The sequence below is a fragment of the Chlamydotis macqueenii genome, chromosome 1, assembly GCF_036417535.1.
Source record: "Chlamydotis macqueenii isolate bChlMac1 chromosome 1, bChlMac1.mat, whole genome shotgun sequence".
NCBI classification, from domain to species: Eukaryota; Metazoa; Chordata; class Aves; order Otidiformes; family Otididae; genus Chlamydotis; species Chlamydotis macqueenii.
The window spans coordinates 55,460,192-55,484,433 of record NC_141556.1 but is presented as its reverse complement, the minus strand read 5'-3'; the positions used below and the strand labels follow the sequence as shown (position 1 = coordinate 55,484,433).

The following is a 24,242-nucleotide window of genomic DNA, read 5'->3' as shown; positions in this document are numbered from 1 at the left end:
CCAATTACTCCCGGTCTGGAATGAATCACCCTGGAGCTGCTGGAACCTCAGGCAGCTGCAGCAGAGTGAGGAGCCGGCTGCTCTGCTGCTGCCGGAGCCTTTCCACCACCTTCACCGTGGCCTTTCCCATCTCCTGGTGATGTTTTATCCAGCAGCGGCAGCATGGATACTACAGAACAGCAAGCTGACATGATACCTGGAACCTGTCTGGCATGGTGGGACATCATCATGGACTTACTAGATAGCACCGGAAAAACAGGAGAGAGAATTTCTAGCTGGGGGGTCTTACAGGGGGGTCTCTAGACTAACTCTATGTCACCTTGAGCCTGTTCAATTTTGTGACAGCAGTGTCTGCTGCTGTTGGATACTGCTGTTCTTTAGAGAGGCAGAGAAATTCAATGACCCTAAAGCAATAAACCCCCAGCTGGAGTAAAAGGGGCTGTGGGGTCAGCCTCACTCGGAAAAGCACCAAAACAGGGATCACAGAGTAGGGGTGAGCTTGAGAGGTGGCTGAAAATCCCGTCAAGTTCTGCAGTCTGTTCACACGTTGCCCACGTCACTGGTTGCTGGCTGGTGCTTGGGTTTAAAACGTCCATGGCGTGCTTTGCAGGAGCTGAACCTAGATATTTGCTCAGGGACTGGACTGCAGCATCCTAACTCATCCTCGCTTTGTCCTAATTGCAGAAATGACCCCAAAACAACACACATCTCTGGGCAGTAAGGGGCTGAACACACTCACCGTTGAGGTCTCCCACTGGCAGAGTTCTGCAAATGATTTCCCTGCTTGGCTTGTGTGCTGCTAAACAGTGTGGATGGGCGATGTGTCCTCCCCACATTGCACAGCACCTCCTGGATCCCCAGGACTGTTCAGTGCCCCACCATGCCACGAAAGCTGGGATTTGTAACAGCTGTGGAGCCTGCCCCGTCCAGAGCCATCGCCGTCTGCTCCTGGACATCCTGCTCACACGACTCTGGGACCTTGTAGCTCCAGAAAACAAACATCTGAGGGGCTGCTGCAGGGCGAGCTTGTGTCTCAACCCAGTTAAATGGCAGTTTGGGGTTCAGAATGAAATAGTTTAAAACTGGGTTCTTCAGCAAAGATGGGTGACCAGAAGATGGTTGTTTTTATAGTTGGAGATAAGCTATTTATAAGAAGAAAGACTAAAACTTCAATGAAGTCATAATTCATTGTTTTGTCCTGAATTCAATTGCTGCTCTTTCAGCTCCCTAAGATGAAAATGTGGTAAAATAGGGATTTTTCAAACTGACTCCTTTTCTTTGTAGTAGAGGATATGGGCAATGCCGAGCAAATGTACTGAGCTCTGCCACAAGATCACGGCGGGGGCGGGGGTAATTCCAGTATGGGACCCTGGCCTGCAACAAGTTCAACACTTTTCATATTTGCAGTCCTTCAGATATCCCAAATCTCTGGGAGCTCACAAAATGTCATGTCCACATATCATTTTTGTTATAAGCATATGTATAGATGGTGAGTGACTATTGGAGCTTGGCTGATGGGGAGCAGGGGCTGGCTTCAGGGTGAGGTGACACCTAAATCTGTACACAGGTGTTTTTCATGTGAAATGCTGCATTTAAGTTTATGCTTTTCCCTGTTGTTTGTCCCTAAACAGCTTTCAGGCCCTCTGCTTCAGAGCAGGATGGTGCTGAGCGGAAGCCAGCCATGCAGTAATGGGCTGAGAGGGTTTTTTTTACTCTTTTTTTTTTTTTTTTTTCCTGGATGCTGAATGAAGCAGCTCTTTTGGGAAGAGCAGTTGTTTACATTCTTCCTAACAAAAGCTGGGATTTTCTCTGATGCTAACAATCTGTAGTGCGTACAGCCAGCCAGAGCACTTGGAATAACTTTTTAATAGCGTCTGGGCCAACTTAAGTGTGCTCATTGCTGGTAAGAACAGCCTCCTGAAAGTCAAAATGGTGCCACCAGAACAGGGAGGTGACTCTTCCTCACCGCCTTCTTCAGCAAGCGCAAATACCATGTATTGCTCCCTGCAAACCTTGGGCCAAGGGCTGGACCATGTTTGCAGGGTGTCAAAGCACCCACTTTATCCTTTCACTTGCTGATGCCCATCAGGGCCCCTGATGTGTGGTAGGTGATCAGCTGAAGCACCTCAGACCAGTCTTAGTTATCCCAGGCATCCAGACAGGTTTTCCACATTTGCATTTGTCCTATCTAGTAAATCAAGGCAATGCTTTCTTTCTATTTGAGCATTTCTGTGCCACCTCAGTGTTTTGCTTCTTTTCTCTCCGAGGGGCAGTGCTTGGCCTTGGTCTCAAACATGTGGCAAGGTGAGAAGATCAATGTTTTTCCACATTCCCATTTGCAGGTGTGCGTTATTCTGGGGAGGTCGAGAATGGCTTCTGCTGAATATTTGCTGATGGAAACAGGGAAAAGACTTCCTTCAAGGAGCTGGTCTTGGCAGCTACTGCCCTGTGGTTGAGCATCACCCTACAGGATCGCAATTGGTGCTTGGACGATAAGGTGGGCTTGGGGCAGGCTGCGATTGCCAGCAAGCTCAACAGCATGGAGCGATGTGGCCTGAAAAGGGTTGGTCATGCCCAAAAATGGTGAACTACACAGACCCCTTTTTTTTTGTTCCCAGCTTATCCTTCAGAAGAAGCTACTCAGCAGTGTGAGCTGCTGTGACCCTCTGCTCCCATCATGACTCTGCCCCATACCCAGGGAGGAGATGAGCGTCCCAGTAAGCATCCTGGCTCCTGGGACACTGGGTGGAAACCTGTCCCTCCATCCCCTGCCCCGGACCTCTTCCCAGCACCACACCAAGGGCTAGATAAAAAGAAAGGTCCTTTCCAGAGAGACTCTGGCAAACAGATTCCTGACATTTCAATTCTGTCCATAAAACTGAAAGGTTTACCAAAACCTGCTGTTAAAGTACCTAGGCAGCCCTCTGCCATTTAAGCACTTTAATTTAAGAATGCTGCTACCTTTTAGATGACCAAACCAAGAGCATCATGCTGTGTTCTATAAGTAAAAATGTTAGGAAATCTAAAAAGTAGTTGAGTTTGACTCTCCAGAACAAATGGACTACAGAAACCAAACTGTAAATGAAAACACAACTAAAAAGATTGACGTCTCCCTCATCGTTCTTATTTTCTTTGTTTGAAAGTATTCTGAGCAGAGTTCAGTTTTTCTCCCAAATAATCTCTTGATTTCACATCTGTACATTCTTGTTAGTAGTAACCTGGTAGTTCTTATTGAACTATATGTTGAGAAATAAGATTTTCTTATTGAAAATCTCAAACTCACAGAGCAAACCATGAGTTTCCAACTGAACAGCTCTTCCCATGTCAGCACCTGGATGCGAAAGTTTCCAGGTAAATGTATCAAAGGCAGGGAGAGATATTTCAATGCATTTGAAAGCAAGTGCCTCCCTAAAACATTACTATTAAATGCAGAAGTACTACCATTTGTCAAAGTTGAGCAGCTCTTCACCTCCTAAGACGTGCTGAAAAGAAGAAGGAGCTATTTGGGGGGGATGCCAGGGGACTGCTGTGGCTGAGGGGTCGGAGCAGCTGAAGGAACACGCAGAAGGCAAGGAATAAAAACTCTGTCTGCCAAACAGAGGCAGAAAGTCTGATGGGGGAGAGGCCAAGAAGGATGCAGATGCAAGTTATGATCCTTTGTTAAAACAGTCATCAGATTGGAAGCGCTACAATCTGGCAGGTAAAAGCATTAACTCCTTATCCAATGGTCTGAAATGTTCCTCCGTGCTGAATGAGCATCTGCAGGTGAGCAAAGGTGGGTGAAGTTACCACGTGTACACTCTGAGGCTTCACCTTCATTGCTTCTCCTTTCTGTCTGTCCCCTAGTTGAGCTGGGAGCATCAAGAGGGGAATCCCCCTGGCCATTCGCAGATCTGTTCCAGGACAAAATTGCTTTTAGGCTGCAGATCCTGAAGGGCTCCCGGGCCATCCTGCCTGACTCCTGCCAGTCCACTGCGAATTGGGGCAGGGGAGCACCCGGGCAGCCCTGCTGCTCCTCTCATTGCCGCAGGCCACCCTGGCTGGGTCATAAGGAGCGATTTGGTGGGGTTTGCACCCAAACAAGGGGGAGAAGTGAAGATTTTTCTCTTTCTCTTTGATGTTCTCAGACCACTGTGACAAAGATACAAAATGGATATAAAACTGACAAAAAGTCTCATTTAATCACTAAACAATAAACAAATGCAACAGTGGACCATAAAGGTTTCTGAAAGTTTTTCTTCACAGTGTATTGTCATTTCCCTCTTGAATTCAAAACCACCCACTAGCGATTTGAATTAAAATCTCTGAAAATATAAATGCTCCAGAAGCATTTCCAATTGAAATAACTGGACAACAAACAGATCGTAAAGCTGCGCACAGTCGCCATAGCGACAGGGCTTCCAAAAGGATGCAGGGGAGCCTCAGCCTCCAACAGCATCACCAGCATCCACAGCACCAGGAGAAGCAGGAGCACCTCAAAAGCTGGATCAGGGTTGTCCTTCGCAGGGAGCTATTTGGGGGATGGGCAGGAGGTTGTGTAGACTGGCCCCCTTGCCAAGTCATGGGGCAGATGTGGGGATTTTGGATCTTGGGAGAGGAGCTTCAGAAACATGGCTTAGGACAGCGACTGAGTCATCAGCCCAAATTTCTATTTGACAGTGAGCTCAGAAGAACTTTAGAGTTAGAGAGCAGCTGGATGAGGAAAATGTTTTCAGTCCTATTGTGCAGGAGGAATTTCACCCAGCACTGACTGACATTACCTGGTAGTCCATCATGGTACGTGTTTAATTTGGGGAATTTGGGACCGACACGTCAGGGCACCCCAAGATAAAAAAAGGGCAAAGGAGTTCCTATCAAAGGGAAGATGAGAGGAGCCAAGGGAATTACAGACCAGTCAGCTTAACTTTAACTCTCTGGAACAAAAAAAAATCAAGTTATTTGTAAACAAATTGAGGAGATAGCAACGAGATGAGAAACAGCCAACTTGGATTTGTCCAAAGCAAGCCATACCAAACCAACCCGCTTTTCTCCTAAAGCAGATTAGCAGCAGGCTCTGGGGCAAAACGAGAAGCTCCAGATGTGCCGCAGCTGGGCTCCAGCCAGGCTTTGGCACGGTCTCATGCGACACTCTCCTAAACCAGGCAGGGAAACTCGCTGGATGAAACCAGTATAGGATGGGTTGCAAAACCCTGTGCTATTTTGGTCCTTAGCAGTGGTTCATTTTCAAAACGAAAAGCTGTATGGAGCGAGGGTGAGTCAGGATTTGGCCCGGGTACAGGCCTGTACACAGCTTTCGTATAAATTACCTGCCTGAAAGAAGAAAGATTAGGTTTGCTAAACCTGCAGATGACCCCAAGCTGTGTCAGGCTGCAAGTAACACAGATAACTCTCCCTAAAAATAATATAAAAGGGGCTTTGTAAAATAAAATAAGACATTCAAATTTGGGGTATGCTTACTAACAGCATCTTGGAAAGACTGAATATACATATAGATGAGATCAGTCAAAATCCTTAGCTACATATCACCCTAAATCAGGAAATTGCTTTCTACCAGAGCACTGAGCTGAGCTCACCTCTTGATTTGTGCTGTCTCTGCAAAAGGGGAACCAGAGCATCTTTTATTTTACATTTTCATTTTTTATTTTTAAGGCTCCCATTTCACCTCAGGCTCGCTATCATTCACCTGGGTGACAAAGAAATGTGAAAAGCCTTCATTGCGTTAGCAGCAAGTCTGGAGCCTCCAAGAACTGGGAATTCAAATTAATTTTGACCCTTGCTTGGACTGGAGGGTGTGGGATGAAAATAGGCCCAAGTTAGAGTCGATCCTAAGAAGATTTTAATGGTCAAATACTGATTCATACAACAGCATTTTGTAGTTTTAGGTCAGAAGCCATAAGAGTAAGTAAAAAATTCACCCAAAGTTAGTTTCCCAATTATTTTCCATTAAAAAGTTCACAGTATTTTAACAACTGCTGACAACATTGGAGAAGAACTGGCTCGAGGAAAACGTACTTGGGGAGAAAGCGTGTTAAGCAGGATATTTTTCTGAAAGATGATTTCTGCTGATGGCATGTTACACTTCCTTTACCTTAGCTGCAAGACTAGCATCTGCCTTACTTACAAGTCTTCCTCCCCGGTAATATTTCACATTACCGATGAAGGTATGATCAAGCAAAATGGTCACTTGCTCATGGGACCTTCCACCACAACTTGTAAGGGACCTGGATGACAGAAAACATCCAAAACACCAGGGTTCACAACGAGCCCACTAGCCGTACAGCCTGAACCCAAACCTGATCTAAATGGGAAGTTACACCTATACAAACAACAACGACACAGGAAATAGTTCTTTTGTGTCATCCTTGCCCCAGAATAAAAACACCACCACCACATCTCTGCCTTGCACTGGATAACCCATGAAGGGGAAGATGAACTGGGCTCCAGTGAAGGCTCTGACCAGGCTGGGCAGGCTGCAGCCTGCTCTGGGACCATGTCAGGCTCCAGGCTGTGCACCCAGAGGAAGCCTTCAGCGCTGTGCTCGGCATAACGAAGAAATACAGGCATGAATTAAAAACCCCGAGGAATGATGTAGATGAAATTACACTGTTTATTTTTACCTTTGTTTTAATGAATGGATTCCCTCAGTTCTTGTTTTTCCAATTTCCTGTTGGTATGAACAGGTGAACGGATGTGTTGGTGGGAAAAATGCCCTTGGAGGCCTACTAAAATTAAGTTGCAAATGAATTAGGGTGGCAATCTTTGGAGTTGAGAAGAAGATTATTCAGAAGTAGCTGGGTTTGCCCTGATCGCTCCCTCTGCTTTAGCAGTGGAGGAAAACAGGGCCATTAGTGAAATGGGGAACATACAGACCATAAATGTTAATATGATTAAAAATAAGCTTAAGGTTTAAGGAAGATGTGTTAAAGGAAAGTCACTGTGGAGACACGTATCATGTTACTTCCCCAAACAGAGCTAAGATAAGATTACTGCATAACCTGTGTCATGTAGCTTGGCAAAAAATCCAAAGACTGGACATCCCCCTTCGAAGGGAGGAGATACATCCTTCGAAGGGGGTATATATATCCTTATATCTTTTGAAGACCTGTGTTCTTCATCAGGTGGGATCACTGCATCTGCTGGGAAGCTTGCTGGGGTTTTAGCCTGAAAAGATTCGGCCTCCTCCTCGAGATATCTCTAGACAAGATTAAATCTAAGTAATTCCTTCAGTGCCAACTTCACAAATCACTTTGATAGAGGGATATATAATCTGATGACTGCCCATTTGAGTCTACTGATTTATTGATTTGATCTTAATCATTATCTCAGTGTGATCACTTCATTGGTCTGCCTTTAATTAGCTTAGTAAAAATAATGAATTGGTTTAGCAATATCCTTGCTCAGGTGTGCTTTCATCTGCTCATCCTTTTTAATCACCTCTGCAGGGAATATCCAAGGTAGGTTTACCCTATTGACCAGTCACTGAGGTCACAAACCTGAGGGCAGCAGTAGATTTGGGTAAGGCATAAGCGGGCAGCTCAGCTCTGCAGCTCTCCAGCCAACACCCTGCACACCCTGTGAATAAAGTCCTCCCAAAGACACTCTGTTGCACTGCTGAATGAGGGGTGCAGAGGGCTCCACCACAGAAGCAGTCAAATTTTTCGAGGGCATCTTTCTCCACGCCACACCACCAGGGAAGAGAGGACAAGGCATTCTGGGCCCCACACTGCATGATTTATCCTCCCGCAGCCTTCATTGTGAGCAAGCAGAGCTGTAACTGAAGTCCTTAGGGAAAGAGCTGTGACCGAAATAAACTGAAAGAGAAGGTGAGATTTTGAACTGTAATATTTTGAATAACATATTACTGGGATCATAAGCACCCCATTCTATTCTTTATTTTTTGCCTTATCTCAGTTTTTTGATACCGGGAGAGATCACGCCCCTTGTGGAGTAGGTACCACATGAAGAGCAAGTCTCGATGGGCTTTTATACGAGATGGATGGGTGGTGGAAGGAAAGCTGCAGCTGAAATCCCACAAAAAGGCTCTCCATTGGGTATCTGCACCCAGATGGTTAGAAATTTCGAGCAGAAGGGCTGATGCTAAATGCATGGTGCTGGATGGGAGCAAATGGAAAGAGAAGGAACTGGGCTGGTGCCCTTGGACTCATCCATGCTCCCACGGCTCCCAACATCCAGGTGACTTCTTAGGAAGCAGATGCTTTCAAATCCAGCTCAACTGCATAACCAAAACTGAATCAGCAGCAAAACAACCATCTACTACAGAGGCCATCACACCATGAGTGAGTACGGGATGCAGCTTTCCTGACCACTGAGTTAGTTAATCTTGTTCTTTACAGATATTGCTATATGTTAGCTTTGTGAGGAAGCTGAAAGACATCGCCTGAACTGGCTTAAAAACTTATAAACAAACCTTTTTTTTTTTTAACTGGAGAAGATGTTACAGGCCTGGTTTGAAGCCAATTTAAGTCAATGGCAGGATTTAATCGGGCTTTGTTTCCAGGCTTGGCGGCAGCCTCTTTCAAAATCATTCCTCTGCTTATAATCAAGATTTGTCTCTGTGAGATTTTAATCACTTCTTCCTAGGTTAGACACCAGGATGGGTAGATGACGGTCACTGCTGCAGTCGCATACCACTCGTGCGTTCCTGGCGTTTGAAGCCAGGCTGCTTCACTGTTTCCACTGCCGACTGTTTGCAAAGGCAGGAGAGGAGCTGAGAAAGGACGGAACGATGCAGAGTCAGGGAGGGAGGGGTTTGGTGGCTGGGCTGGAGTTAGTCACCGCTGACTTCCATTTCCAGATTGTGAGGAAGGACTCAAGCCATTTTAGGCATTTTCTTGGACTTCCTCTCTGGCTTTTAATTGAAATACCCAGGAGGGACGGAGGAATCCACGGGCCTGTTTTGCACTGATGCGGGATACTCATGTGCAAGGGCAGACGTGCTTGCCCTTCATGTCGTAGAGTCAGGCTGCTGTCATTAGGTCTTGGCTTGGCTCCTTCGCAGGGGAACAGGGAATCTTCCACACAGTTCTCACCTTCTGGCAGCCGGTGCACTCCTCTGTGAACAGAGAGATGCTCACCTCAGTGCAAATAATTTCTTTTCTTGCAGGGACTAAATATGCCAGGATGGCTTGAATCTTCTAAGCAAAAAGCATTTAATTTCTATACCCCTGAGGTATATAAATATACTTTTTTTTTTTAATATACCTATCTGTGGCAGAGCCACAGATAGAAAGACACATGAACCAGCAAACTGCAGAATCACAAGAGGCCTTGGGCACCTCTGTTTCTTTTCAGTAGGAATTCAGATGCCTACATCTAGCAGAGCAAATGAGAGAAAAAAACCGGCACAGCTGCCAAGACAACCAGCACATCCAGCCGCCAGACTTTTTGCTATGCTGCTCTCTCCAGTGTTTTAAGTTTTGCATCTCTGTACACCCAGCAGCACTGTCCTTTTGGCCGGAGCAGCTGTTTGGGATATCACCACCAAGATGTCCTGGGGGAGGCAGGCAGCAGGCATGCCAGGAGCACGTCCAGCGTGGCCAGGCACGGTCCCCTGTGTCCGTTCCCAAACACCAGGCTGACACTCACCACACAGGGCAGCAGCAGCAGAAGCAGGGAGTTGTTGTTGTTGCAAGGATTTGTTGTGGGGTTGATGTTCCAACTCTTTTTTCTCCTGCTAAGACAACTAATTTTGCTGTGTCCAGGGGAGCTCAGTGCCCCAGTCTCCCAGGGAAGCTTCTCCTGGGGCTTGGTGCTTAGCCCTGCAGCACCATGCAGAATGGCCATGGCCGAGCCCCTTTGCGTGGGGCCCAAATGCTTGCACAAAACATTTACTCATCACATATACGATGGTGAAAGAACCAAACTTTTTATCATTTTGTGATGCCGATTGTGCATCTCACACTTTGCATTTGGCTTTCTTGAAGCCGGTTCTTAAATAGCAACAAATTTGCAGTCATATAAATATCGACAAAAGAGGAGTAACATCAACCTTGAAATTGTTACTTTTCTAATCACCAGGAAAGCTCTCTATGTTCCCTCAAAAGTTACTTCGCTCAAATGTTTCTTCAGCTGTAATGAAAGATAAACAAGTCCTTGATGCCAAAACATCCTACCAACCATGGCTTTCACTTCTCAGGGAGGCCTGCTGGTGTATAAAAGTTTTTTAATGGCTGGTCCAGCTGTGTTGAAAGTTTTCAGCTTTACTTCCAGGTTGTTGCATCTTTATTACAGTGCCTGTGCTGGATCGGACAACCAGCCCTCCCCTCACATCCCACCGATGGGCGGTTTGTGTCCCCCTCCACCCATTTAATCCGGGGTGCGCTGTGGCATGCCTCTCCTCTGCCTGTCCTGAGATTCAAGGGAAGGCATCTGAGATGGCAAAAGAGGTCGGAGCAAATATTACAAATTAGCTCATAAACAGATCCTGCTCTGCAGAAACGCTCTTTCCAGGGGTTCAGGCAACGTGTGAGTGCCAGGAGGAAAAGCATGCTCCTGAGAACCGCTATAGCTTCCACGTTTTCACTGCTCTCTTGGTGGCTTTAAATAGCGTAGCACCATCAGGATTGGATGCTCCCTTCTCTGAGGCTCGCAGGTCTCGCGTATGGGGCGGTCAGAGGATGCAAACAGCAAGTCCGTGGCTGCCTGATGTCAGCATCCCTTGCTAGAAGAGACCAAGAGAAGAAGAAAAACCTCATGGACTTTGAAACGTGAAAGTTCACGAGGGAATTTCTGGGAAGAGAAGTGATAAGCCCATATAAATTAGGAAGGTAAGGAACTGAGGATTAGCCCTATTGTTTTACACAGAGTCATCACATTAGAATCAATGGCTTTTGGTGTTTGTGGTTAATTATTGACTTTTATCTGCATGTAGAAGGAAAGCACTCATGAAGGCATTGCCTTTTCTGGCATGCCAAAAAAGCCAAGAAAATACAAGATCTTTCTAGATAAAAGCAGAAAAAGAAAAAGAAAAAAAAAAACAACCAGACCTATATTTCCTGTGGAAAATTTTCCTTCCATGGCAACTGTAAAAACAGCTCAGATTGTGTTGATTAACTAAGTGTATTATCCTGTGAACAACAGGGTCTCCCCACTAGCTCCGTCAGAAGGCCAATACCCTCTGTACTGAAAACCTCTCGATTCAGTACATTTCTCTGCTGCAGAGTAAATCCTGCCTGACCCCATCAAAGGAATCACTTTATATCTCAGAGCATGAAAACTAATAAATCAGGGGAAAAAAATTACTTTTTCCCTCTTTGCATTTTGATTGCAGACATCAAACAACACATTGCAGTTCAGCATATAGAAGAATGTTGTAGCACGTAAAAAAAAAAAAGGTCTGAGTTAAGGAACACTGTGAAAAAAAACAGCAAAGGAAGGAGAGGTATAACAGAAATAATTGTGTTTTGTTCTTTGTAAGCATGTGTGGACAGTGGATCTGTATCTGTGGGACAATTGAGGAAACAAATGAAAAGATAAGTTTTGGCTTTAAGCTCAGAAGATTTCAAAGCACATTGTTTATCCCTTCTGCAGTGCAATAAAGCTTATCAAGAACTTTCCCATTGGATACCAGAGTCAAAAGAAGTAAGAGGAATGTGAACAGCGTGCTTCCTCCAGGTTGTTACAATAACTGTAATTCTTTCAGCACAGATTTCCCATGTTAGCTCCAGCTCCATCACACAATGATCATTTTTAGCAGATCATTGTAAACACAGTGCTGAGCTGACCGAGCTGTTCAGAAATTTGCTATCCTTTCAGCTTCCACAAGCTCAAAGCACGTGGCACGTTCAAGAGCTCTTAATTAAAAATATTACACTTTCAATCTAGAACCTCTTGCTTGTGTCCCTGTAATACTCTGGGATAAATCAACTGCTGATGTAAATGCATTAATTTCAGTGTAATTTCATTCAGAAGATACAGGAGTACTACACTTTCATTTAATGATTCGAATGTGTTTTCTGTAAGGGGGGAGTAGCATCACCTCCCTGTTACAGAGGGGAGAGCTGAGCCTGGGAAGTGAAAGGCAGCAATTTGGCCAGACCTTGGTAAAGCAGGGAGAGCAGACAAACCTCTCACTCCTATTCCACATTTGTGCATTCAACAAGAACCAGAATACGGAAACAATGTACGAAGATATATAAATTTCAGAGCACAGGATTCGCCTCTCTATCACCAGACCTAAAAGCTGCAGTATTTCCTAGGCAGAGCCTGGACCTCTGCCCCCTCTGCTAAATTGATAAGTCAATTTTTATCCTCTTTTTCTATTTTGTTCTTGCAAGGGGAGACTGCATGGCATGTTTGTTAGAACTATAATGTTGCATTCGCTAATGAAATAAAGTGAGTTTTTGGGAGAACTTCTTTTAAGCAAAACCATGTGTTCCAGGGAGGAAACATTCTTCTGGTAAACAGCTGAGCCCTTAACATTTAGCAACATAACTCCGTGTTTTCAGCTATTGAAAACTGTGTGACCGAGGAAGCCTGCGTTTCTGGGGCCGACGACTGAAAGCATTTTGCTCTCTGTCAGAAAGCCAGCCCTTTCTTTTATGCACACGCTAGATGCAAGAACCAGCTATTGGATGGTTACTTCTTATGGTTTTAATAAAATTTGCCTCGTATCAAAACGCTGCTGGGTTTTAATGTTGACGCCGCGCTGAGCAATGTTCTCTGCTCCAGCACAGCTGGCTCTTGCTTTCCAGAAATATGGCTGCGCCTTGGCATTACTTGCAAAAATTGCAGCCTTAAATAATTTCCTCACCCCTCTGACCTGTGCCGGGAAGGACCCTCCACACGCAGATCTCCCCACTGGTATGGAGAAGGGGGTCATTCCTCCTTCGCTCCCTGGGAGCGGTGCTGTGCGAGCAGAGAGCTGCCGTGGCAGGATATAGCTGGGGAACAGGAGAAATTACCTGCCAGACATGAGCAGCAGCCCTGGAAAGCTCAGGGAAAAAAAAAAAAAAAAAAAAAGATAGTACAGCTGGAAACTGCAGGCAGAAACAAGGCTGAGAAAATGGGAGTGCCTCATCCCCAGCTCCTGCCCCCCATCCCACGAGCCCCCCTCTTTTGGAGACACTTGCACGGCTGCAGGGCTGTGGAGCAAATCCCAATGAAGGGAAGCAGGGAAGTTTAATTTAGTGTAAGTGATTTTCCAAGCGGCATTAGGGAGTGGAGGAGGTTGGTTGGTTGGTTGACTTTCAGATCAACCAACTTTTTGACTTCTCGGTCCAGCAGCTGGAAGGGGAAGGCCACAGCCCCGGCTCCCTCCAAGTTGACAGAGATTATTGTTCCTCTGCCTGCTCATCTCACTGAAGCCAGTATGCTGAGCTCTGGGCACCACCTTGACCCTTGTAGTACAGGGAGATCTTCTTCCTCGTAGCCCTCCAAGCAGCAGGGCATGCTTATGAATTTCCGTCACTACAAGCTAAGGCCAAACAAGATCCCATGATAAAAGTTCAAGGCCTTGCATTCCTCTTCTTATTGCTTTCCTGAGCAGATTCTCATTTTAATCAGACTTACGGTACCTTCATCCAGTTATCTCAAAGTACATAATGACTGCTGTAATTACTGCCAATAATGAGCTAATTAGTTCTTCTGGGTATTATTTTCAAGGGATAAATACCACTATTCTTGCTGTAAGAATGGGGGAATTGAGGCAAGGTGGAGCAGTTGTTGGGTGAACAGGTTTGTTTTACTTTTAATAGTATATTCCTTTCCTGGTTTTATTTGTATAGGCATTTGCTTCTTAGTATGCTTTGTGTTCTGTTATTACTTTCCAGTAATTTTTTATATTATTCTTTTGGCAGATAGCATTGAGCAACAGTTGGTTGTGTGTATGTATTAAGGTTCATTTAAGAAAATGGCAATGTTTTTAGAAAAATTAACAGATGCTGAAGGGTAGGGTTTTTTTTGTATATATATATATATATATATATAGTATTTATTTTCACCTTGTTTTCCTAGGTTTTCTTTCTTCTTCCTCCTTCTCTTGTTTTAGATAACCATTTTATACAAGGAAAAAAACACAAGTAGCATTCTTCTATATTTATTATTCTGTATACTTCAGCTTGCATTTAAGCCTCTAATATGAAAAGCTAACTGAATATGACTTTCTAATATGTAAAGAACTAAGATAATCTACTGGTTATGATGCTTGTAAGGCAGAGGTATGGTTTTGCTAATACATTGATTCATTACTTATATCTGTAATTCATATTCAGAAGATATATGCTGGTTTGATAGCATTTACCAAAAAATCTGTTCCCACAGTTCAGGTACGCTTCCCTGAACTCGTTTGAAGGGTAAATAGACAGGTAACCAGAGGAGAGGGGAAGCTGCACCAAAAACTAAGCACTTTATTTTGTTTGTCAGATTTTTCTGGTACTTAGCAAAACTAAGCAATCCATACAATAACTCTCTGGAGTAGCAAGCAGCTACCCAGTTCTTTAATTTTTATCTGTCAGTCTGTGCTCCAGCAAGCACACATGTGCTTAGTTTTACTATGGTGAGTAGTACAGCGTGATTTTGGTGGAACTATGTGCTATATAAAACTAAGCACACATGCAACTATTGGTAGGATCAAGTCTCTAGATAGGAACTAGTGTCACAAAACTCTTATTTGAAACATCTGCTTTGCTCCAAACTTGTTGTTTAGTAAGGGCCTGACTTCTAAAACCATTTAGGTGTTTATGTGCACCTTGGTGTCTTTATAAAGCTGCCACTAATTCCTTATTGAACTGTGGTTTAAGGCCCTCTAGAGAGTCTGAAAACCTTTATATAGACTTATTTCAGTCAACATTTAATTCTAAGGAGACTTAAAAAAAAGGTAAAATTACTCGCAGCTGAGTTTAAAAAGTGCTTCACAAGCAAGGGAAGCAGTCAATTTGACAAAATAAACTGAGGTAATACAAAACTTCTATGGAATATTTGGGGGAATTTAGTAGCAATAGGAGGCAAAAAACCTGTGAGAACCTTAACCTTGTTTCTAAGGTGACACTGTTAGGTGTGACACTGCTAGGTTTGACGCTGTTGGCCTCGACAGCTTTAGTTCTGAGATGTTCTGCTCTCCATTTTCCTACCACTTATTTGTCCTTGCAAGGCTCCTTCCACCTCACTTTTAAAACATATAGATTTGTGCACTGCCAGTGGCTCTAAGATTTTTCTGTAAGGCTAATACACGCATAATCTCTAAGCACTTTTGGAGCAGTGTGAGCGTAACCTTTTTGTGCTAAGGGACACAACAACAATCTTGCTTGAAATAAAGCCCAAACAAGGGAAGCAGAAGTGTGGGAGTACGTGAGGGAGCCGGTGGATAACTGTTACAGGGCTGTGAATCTCAGCTCAGGCCTGCTCTCATCGCCTGTGGTATTTATTCTGGTGTTTAGTCTAGGCTCTTCCCAAATACCTGCTTTGGTTCTTATGTGCTGGATTGGGGAGAGCTCAGCCCTGAGAGTGGGTGGTGAGAGAAACCCTCACAAACACCCTGCTTGGATCAAACGAAACTGTTTTTTCCACTAAAAACACACGCAGGCCCACGCTTCCCTTCCACCCCTATCCCCTAACAGTGCATGGCCCAAAAGAGCCGGAACACACCGCAGGGAAAAGCCGGGATGGGGTCTTTCCTCGCTAATGATGGCTGATGAGCCCTTAAGGGTTTGAGGAAAAATCTTGGCAGGTCAGAAATCCTAAGCTATGAAACGGCTCGGGGGCTACGAAGGCGTAATGAAGGCCGACATGAATATTACCGGCCTCAGCAGAGCGGGGTGCGTTTTCAGGGCGCTGCTCTACCACCCAACGCCTCCCACCTCCTTCCTTCCCCGGCACGCGCAGGGGGTTTTGGCACAAAGTTTATTTACTCATTGGCACAAAATGCGGGGGGGGGGGGGGGGGGGGGCGGTGTTGGTAGGGGTTTTGTTTTTTTTTTTATTTATTTATTGTCACGTCGATGGAAAACTACGCCAGCTCCGGCCTCCCCCAGTCCAGCTCTCTACGTGAAGAGCGTCACTGGGTCTCGTACACCCACCGCCCGCCAGGCCTCGGGGAGGGGGGTGCGGCCGCTGCCCGGGGACGGGGGAGCTGCTCCCCAGCCCCGGGGAAGGGGGGGGCCGTACCCCCGGACCGGGGCCTGCCTCCCGGCCCGAGCTGCCATGTCTGTGGCGCAGCAAGGCCCAGGACCGGCGGGAGGAGCGCCCCGCCCGCTGGCACCGTTGGGAACCGACCGGGCGCCGGCAGGGAGGGAGGGAGGGAGGGAGGGCCGCGGCGGGAGACACCCGCTCCGCCCGCCGGACCCTCGGCCCACCGGGCTAGGCAGTGCGGCGGAACCGAGCAGCCGCCTGCCCCAGGCCGTGGGTTACGGCCGCCCTCCCTCGGGCCGCCGCCGTGCACTTTTCGGCCGACAGAAAAGAGCGTAAGGGGAGGAAAAAGAAGGAGCCCTTTTTAAAAAAAAAAAAAAAAAAAAAAAAAAAAAAATTAAAAAAACCCCTTCGCCTTTAAGGGGCAGAGCCAGGGGAGTTTGCGGAAGAGCCCGGCGAGGGGCGAGCGCTGATTGGGCGGGCGCGGTCTCGTGACGGCGGCCGGGCGGTGCCGCACTCCCCCCTCACTTCCGCGGCACGCCCGCCCCCCGCGTTCCATTGTGTGCGCCAGCGCCGCCGGGCCCCGCCCCCGGACCTGGCCCCGCCCCCTCTTTGCCGTTGGCTCATTTCCGGCCGCCGCCGCTCGCTTCCCCTCCGAGGACTCGGGAGAGTGAAGAAACAACAGCCGCCATTTTGTTTGTGTGTGAGCGACTGAGGGAGGGAGCGAAAGCGAGAGGCCGAGCCGGACGGGGCGAGCCAGGGGGAGGGCAGCGCAGAGAGACCCAGGGGCCCGGCCAGGGGACGGGGAGAGAAGCGAGGAGCCGAGACGCCCCCCCCCCACCCCCCCGCGGCAGCCTGCCCGTCCCCTCTCTCTCTCTCTCCTCTCTCCTTCTCTCTCTTCTCCTTTCCCCCGACTTCTTTCTGTCCCCCGCTGCCCTCCGCTTCTGCCCGCTCCGCCACACACGCCACAGGAGCGGCCGCAGCCGGGCCGCCGCCGAGCGCCAGGCAGGGGCAGTAGGGAGCCTGCGCTCGGCCCCCGCGCTGCCTGCGCCGCCCCACCCCCCCCAACCCCCCCGCCGGGGAGCGCCGAGGACCCCCCTCCCCCTCCCAGCCTTTTAACCCACCCCAGGGCCGGTCCCTCGCCATAATTTTTCTTGCATTTTATTATTTTAATTTTACCCCCTCCTCTTCTCGGAGGGGTCGCTGACCGGCCTCCCCCTCCCCAGCTACCAACCTCTTCGCTTCCTTTCCCACCCTCGTAGAGGCGAAGAGGGAGTCCCCGCCGCGCCCGAGCAGCGGCCGAGGTTTTTCTCCCTCGTCTTTCCGCCTTCCCCCCCCACTGCGTAGCCCGTGGGCCCGCGGCAGCGGAGACGGGCAGCCCCCTCCTTGCACGGCGCCAGCGCTCGCAACCATCCTCGGCCGCCCGGGAGGGGGGAAGGTAGGCAGAGGGGGGGGAGGGGCCGGCTTCTTCCTCCTCCTCCTCCTCCTCCTGCCGCTGCTGTCGGATCGGCCCCTCTGCCTGCGCCGGAGCGGAGGGGGGGGCAGCCTGCTACTGCGAGCGAGAGAAAGAGGAAGGGGGAAGAAGAGAAGAAGGGGAGGGGGGCAGAGAGGGTGTTGAAACCCGCCCCCCACCTTCCCATCCCGCGATCGGTGCTGCCTCCATCAGGACAACAACCCCTCCTCCTTCCCTGCACAACAAGATGTGAAGCGGAGACTCCTGGGACTTATCCTCACCCTCCTCATCCTTACAGCTCCCCTTTCTGCAGCCATTAGCGACCGGCGAGGAAGAAGCGAGTGGAGCTGGGGACCCCGCGCACGCCTTGCCTCTCTCCCCGCCGCCTCCCCCCCGGCCCTGTCGCTGGCGGTGGGTATTTTTTTGCAGGGTGGTGTTGGAGGGGGAAGGAGCTGCTGCTAGAGGACGGTGATCTTTTTTTCTTTTTTCCTCCTCCTCTCCCCTCCTTCGCCCGCCTCCTTGTGGCGATGAGGAGGAGGAGGACGGCGCCGAGGAGGAAGAGGCTGATGGCGGCGGTGAGGAGGCAGCAGGAGGAGGAGACCCCCCGAAGGATGAAGATGATGATGGTGGCGGCGGCGAGGAAGCACCAGCAGCACAACAGCCGGGATTAATTAAAAAAAAAAAAATCAACAAAAACCGAAACCATCAGCCTCTCTTTTTTTTTTTCTTTTTCTTTTTTTTTTTTTTTTCCCTTCTTTTTTTTGGCGGGGGATTTACCTGCTCTTCCCATCTTCGCTCAGCCCTTTCGCCTGGGGGAAGAGGCCTCTTCCTCCCCCCCGCCCCAGCTCCCACCTTCTCCTCGCTTCTCCGCTGCCGCCCTCCCGGAGCCCGAGGGGCAGAAAAAGGGGAACTTGGCCCCCCTCCTCCGCCAGATCCTACTCCCTCTCTCGGCGTTATTGTTGTTCTTCAGCTGACTCGGGGCCCGAGAAAGTGGTGAAGATTTTGGGGTTCACCCCCCGCCGCCTCTCTGCTCTGAGTGATTGTCTAAAAAAGAATTAAAAATGGCCGAGAATGTGGTGGAGCCGGGCCCGCCTTCAGCCAAGCGGCCTAAACTCTCCTCACCGGCGCTCTCCGTGTCCGCCAGCGACGGCACAGGTCAGTCTCGGGGGCCCGGGCCCTCCCCACCTCTCGGTGCCGCGATTCCTGCCCTTTTCTCCCCTCTTCTGCCTAAATCTCCTCCTCCCTTTTGCTGCTGTTAGCTCGTGCCAGCCTTCGTCCTTTTTGCCTACCCGTTTCTCCCGTTTTCGCTCCTTTTGAACCTATTGGCTTTGATGGCACAGGGAGGGTGTTCGGATGTTTCTGCCCTTCTGTTTTTTGGAAGTGATTGAAAGCAAAGCTGTTCAGTTTATTGTGCTTTTGATCAACTGCTGATAAGACTTAACAGTTGGTCGTTTTTCCTAATAGTAGTTATTACTGAGGTCCTTGCTGAGCATATGCCTTTAATGCCAGTTGCAGAAATACAAAATAGTGCTAAAGATGATGCTTTTGTACACTTTCTTGTTGAATTATGTGTGTACGTTCATACATGCAAATGTGTGTCTTGTTTCATGTTTTATTTTGTATGTACAAGGGGTTTTTTACAGCTCGTTTAGAAACATGATTTATTTCTCTGCTGTTTTTCTTTTTTCCTTCTTACATAGTCTGCTTATTTGGTTTACTTTTTACAATCCTTCTTACTCTTCCTTGCAGAAGGATATCTAAAAACTGCTTTTTCTGATCAAATAGACCATCGACTTTATGAAAAAAGAGCTAAAATCAAAATCCAAATCCCAAGCTTGGGGCATAAGGTTTATCGAGACTGATGTAATCTTAGAAATGAAATGTTATTTCACCTTATTTGCATTAAGAATCAATATGGAGTGTAGTTCATATTTCATATCCCATTTCTTTGCTGCGAGACCAAAATGTCTGAAATTCCCCTGTAGACTTAAGGGCTGTGAAGATAAAAGGGCTTCTCTGCAGTCCTGCAAAGGTCTTCGGTGATGCTGCGAAGGCAAGCTAGAGATTGGAAATCTTAGGTGTTCCCAATGCCTAGCAAATGGGAACTGGTTGTACTGGGAAGCAGGAGGGAGTAACAGAGCTTTTTAATGTTTTTTGTGAAGCAGATGAGTATTTGTTACCATTTTGCTATGAGAGTACTTGGTTACCTGTCCCACAGGAGTTTCTCTGAACTCACTTTAGGTCGTCTTAGTCTATGGGTTATGGAGGAGGCCTCTTCCTGCCAGAGTCTGATGAGTGGTGGCATTTCTGAAGCCACCGGTGGTCTTCTTCAGTGTGGTTAACAGCTGGCAAGAAAAAGGAAGAGTTGTTTGGTTGATCGTTTGGGTTTTTTTGTTGTTGTTTTTTTTAAACAAACAAAAAAAAACCAACAAAAAAAACCAAACCCAAGCTCCTTATTTGACAGTAAACAGAAGGTTTTATTAGCCGATTTTTGGTTGAGCAGTGGGTGTGATTCTACTTGAAATCATCCTCAAAATCTTGATTTTTGCCTTTTGTCTTCCTGGTAAATGACGTATTAGTTTTGAAAAGTTAGAGTGTAACTTTTTGAGCATATTAGATTATGTTGTAACTGGAGGACATGACTATTCCTAATATCAACAGGTCCCTAGTAAGAGAGGAGGAGAGCATTGGAGAAGCTGCTCTTTACCTGGAGCTAGTTGTTGGGGGTTTTGTGCTAGACTTGAAAACCAGTACTTAATTCAGTTTAGAGAGATGATTTCTGTTCAGAGAGATGAAATAAAAATGTATTTAGTGAGAGAAGTCTTGGCACTCGAAAAATATGGAAGTTAAAGGTGTATTTTTCATCAGACGAATGCATGTATCTGAGCTAAGACACTTGTGATCAAATAAGGTTTGGATAATTTGTGAATGTATTTCAGTTTAACAGGTGCAGATTTTCACGGAGTACTTAGCCCATTTTAATTGCTGGCTTTCTGGACAGCTTAATGAACTTCTTAAAGTTATGGTGAAACACTAGGGATTCTTGGACAGTTTCAGTAGTGCATGAATGGGATAATTTTTCTCAAAGCGATTGAGACTGTCGTCACCTGATAGCTATGCAGAGGTTTAGAGTGATGCAAACATTTTATATATGCTACGTAAAAACTATTAGAGGATTCTTACTCTTTTGGGTTTTTTTTGTTGACAACTTATTACCTGGATTTGGGACGGTTCCACTTCCTGTGTTTTTTAACATGATGTCGTATCTATTTCTCTAGTTAAATAAAATCAAACCTCTTAACTGAAAGGCATGTTTAGAGGGTTATATTTTTTCATTTGCTGTTTGGAAGACTCCAGTTTTTGTTGTCCCACTTTTGCTGTTGTGGGGAAACTGCTTTGAAGTTTACATTTTTTTTTACTTATCTCCTCCTTAAATTTGCTTTGAAATAGTGCAAGCAGCTTTCATTAAGTAAATTCCCCTTATAGAATCCGTTGTAGTGTCCCCCCTCCTTAGTTAATTATAGAAAATAAATAACATGGTGCTTATGTAGTTACTCAAGCACTCTTTTTAAAACTTTAACATCCGCAGCATCATTAGAGAGAGGGAAGGAGAAAGCTAAGAAACTTGCACTGTTGATTAAACTTTCTTCAGTACATGTGCATACTGGATCTTCCACTGTGTTTCTTTTGCTGCTGACTTTTTGATGAGTTACTTAATCTGAAATACTGTTTTAGCTTGTTAGATACCTAAAAACGACTGACTCCAGTTAACTTATTCCCGAACTTGCAGGTGTTATTAGGATTAGGTGCCGAAGACTAAGTTGAGTCTCGAGTTCACTCATGTTTTCACTGAAGACCTGGATGATACCGATATTCTGGGCTTGGAATGTACTAAACTGAAATGTTGGTGGTTTTATTCTTAAAAGAAGTCAGTAAAGATTGTCCTAATATGCTTGATTTATTGGCAGCAGCCAAATATAGCTGCATTTCCCACTGTTTTTGCAGTGCATCTCTTTGTCTTAACAGTCTTACATGGTTTGTGTGCTCCCTGCTCAGAATTTGCTTTGCCGTGGAACATACTGTATTAGTGCATCTTTGAGTTGCTTTATTAATGACAATTCCTTCTGTAGAAGGTAAGAATAACATAGACTTATAGGGAAACTGAAATGTTTGCAGCACACTTTGTAATAAAGACTTTGAAGTAATTTAGAAAGCTTTGGTATTGTCAGTGTTGTGTAGTATATTAGAATTTTTGAATAGTCTCCTTTTTTCTTAAATGTTGGGTAGTTCTAGAATAGCTTCAGGAGCAGGACTGTGTGCTCTGTTTCCTTTGAACTGCCAGAGGCTTTTCTATAACCCTTTTTTCTATTTAAGTGTTAAATTTGTTGCAAAGAAGAATAGTAATTATACATGTATCTTGTCCAGACGTTGTTTTCAGAGGGCTGTTACAACTCTACATGATGGGGGGTCACCTTTCACTGGTAGGGTATCCTTAATATGGGACGTGAGTTTGTGACATGCCAGGCTAGCACAGCTTTTCAGTGCTAGATGGTTACATTGACATAAGTACTTTGCCAGTGTAGCTCGTTTTGCTTACCTTTCCTTACTTGCAGAAACACAGTTTTGATACGTTGCACCTAGTCTAACAAGACTTTCTTAAACATTGTTTCAGCAGACCGGTGTACACCAGTCTATTTCTGTGCCTGACCCCCCCCCCCCCCCCCCCCCTAATTTGAGTGCATCCTGGAGAGTTATTGCCTTGAGTAAATGAGTGTCTTTAATAAAGCTACGTTTTTAACTAGATGCCTTAAACTAGTGATTTTTAAAAATTATTATTTGGCCTTTTTATTTGTGAACCCCTCAATTTTTCCTGCAGTAGTGCAGGTGTGCTGAATTTGCCACATAGAGATTTCTATGTGGTATATTAAGGAAGGGAGAGTTTAATCATGTTTTACAGCCCCCTCCCCCCCTTAAAAATAACCGATTTTCTGTGAACTAGGAAAGCTTTGGGGGCTCTAGGTTCAGAACTGCTGTTTCACCAAGGAATAAAAATGGAGTATGCTTTCTGCTGCAGTGTGTTGTATGGTATCATGTCTTTGAGTTGCTAGATCTGAAAATAGGATTTTAAGTGCTTACTGTTTCTGGCTTGCTGTAACACTGGAAGTCAGTTTTCTACAATTAGTTGGCGTGTGCGTTGTATCAGAGATCGGTTGTACATATTTGTGGTATGTGCCTTATCCTTCAGTTTACTATGTCCAAAAGTTGTGTTTTTCTGAGTAATAGCACACCTCCAATCTTCCGTTCAGTACCCGTCTTTTGTAAAGTCTATATGTACCTTTTTCAGGAACTACTTCTGACCTTTAAAACTTTACTCTCCTTTATATCAAAGGTCTAAGACTTGTAACGAAACTTCTCGCTGGACTACTGCGATTTTTGACTGATGCTCGTCTTTTGTTTGTTCCAAAAGTATCGGGATGTTTCTTTGCTCTAAATGAATCATATGAATCTTGTCTCACTGCCTTTTCCAGAGGCATACGCATGGTTTTCAATTCTGTTTTCAGACAGCTATGTTTTTCCTAGCGTGCATATATACTGCTTTTAAAATTAAGTGCTTTTTACAAATCTGTTTTCTGGCTAATGATTAAGACCAAGTCATTAGCTATGCTTAACTTGCAGACATCAGTTAAATATATCTGTTTATTGTTGAGAGTCACTTTTTTTTTTGCTAGTTTTTTTCCCCCCAAGTATCAGTTGTCATGAGATGCCTTAAAATGTGATTTGATGGATGGCATCTACTGTAAATGGAGTATTGTAGTGGTGGGTGCTTGTGTAGCAAAAATGGGCATCTTTGTCTTGTAGCTAAGTAGGTTCTCGAACTAACTGCATTAGGATATATTTAAATTAAGATAGTTTAAGTCTGCAAGATTTTCTTTAAAAAGTAAACCGATTGTTTATACGGTGCTTAATAACTTTTTAAAGAAAATCTTGCAGACTTTTGAACCTTGTAGGTTTCCAGACTGCTGTATCTCTGCTTTTTTTTTTTTTGCCCCTTTAACCAAATGGACTGTGTGTATGTTGGACAAACGGGCATAGATGTGTACTTTTTCTGAGTGGTATTAGAAAGGTACCTAATTATTTAAAAAAATAAATAGCCATTACAACATAAGGACCACACATATCATGATGTAAAACTGAATCTTGAGCACTTACAAATAAAAAACCTCTGAGACTAGAAAACCAGTTTACATTTGCAATTGAAAATACAGATTCACAAACTTCATATTACAGGGAAGACCTGTGTTACTGAACTTGGGAATTTAAATCCTAGGTTTTTAAAAAACCTACTAATTTTTTCATCTTGCGCCTCACAGTCCTAGATCAGGGTTTGGATTTAGTCTAGAGGGTCCCTCGTTCACCTTACTGGTCAGTTGTGTGTTTGCAGAAAACCAAAGTTTGTCTGGGAAGGGTCTAGCAGACTCTAGGGTTTAGTGTACGCTTTTAGGGAATGAGGGTTTCATAAGGTACTGGAAATAAATGCTGAACTTTTACTGTAGGAATTCTGTTCTCTTGTAACTTTACAACTTGGAGAAAATTACTTCATTATTAGATTTTCATTTTGTATTATTTAGTGTGTATTTCTTGCATCTTCTGTGTAGGCTGCTTGATTATCTCCAGTGTGTTGCCTCAGTGTCTTGCTTCGCTGCTTT

General features: G+C 45.6%; 1 protein-coding gene across 16 annotated transcripts in view; it reads left to right on the top strand.

Annotated features, from left to right (window-relative positions):
- Positions 1–15,644: 15,644 nt before the first annotated feature.
- Positions 15,645–24,242, top strand: part of EP300 (EP300 lysine acetyltransferase) — a 66,674-nt gene continuing 58,076 nt past the window's right edge. Inside the window, exons 1-4 of one of the 16 annotated variants that reach the window (XM_086752325.1) lie at positions 16,686–16,781; positions 17,345–17,520; positions 17,749–17,946; positions 18,068–18,690. In XM_086752325.1, coding sequence (XP_086608451.1) covers positions 18,597–18,690 — 94 coding nt within the window. In that variant the 5' untranslated portion in view covers positions 16,686–16,781; positions 17,345–17,520; positions 17,749–17,946; positions 18,068–18,596. The other 15 variants (XM_086752306.1, XM_086752291.1, XM_086752342.1 and 12 more) reach the window with 15 other exon arrangements.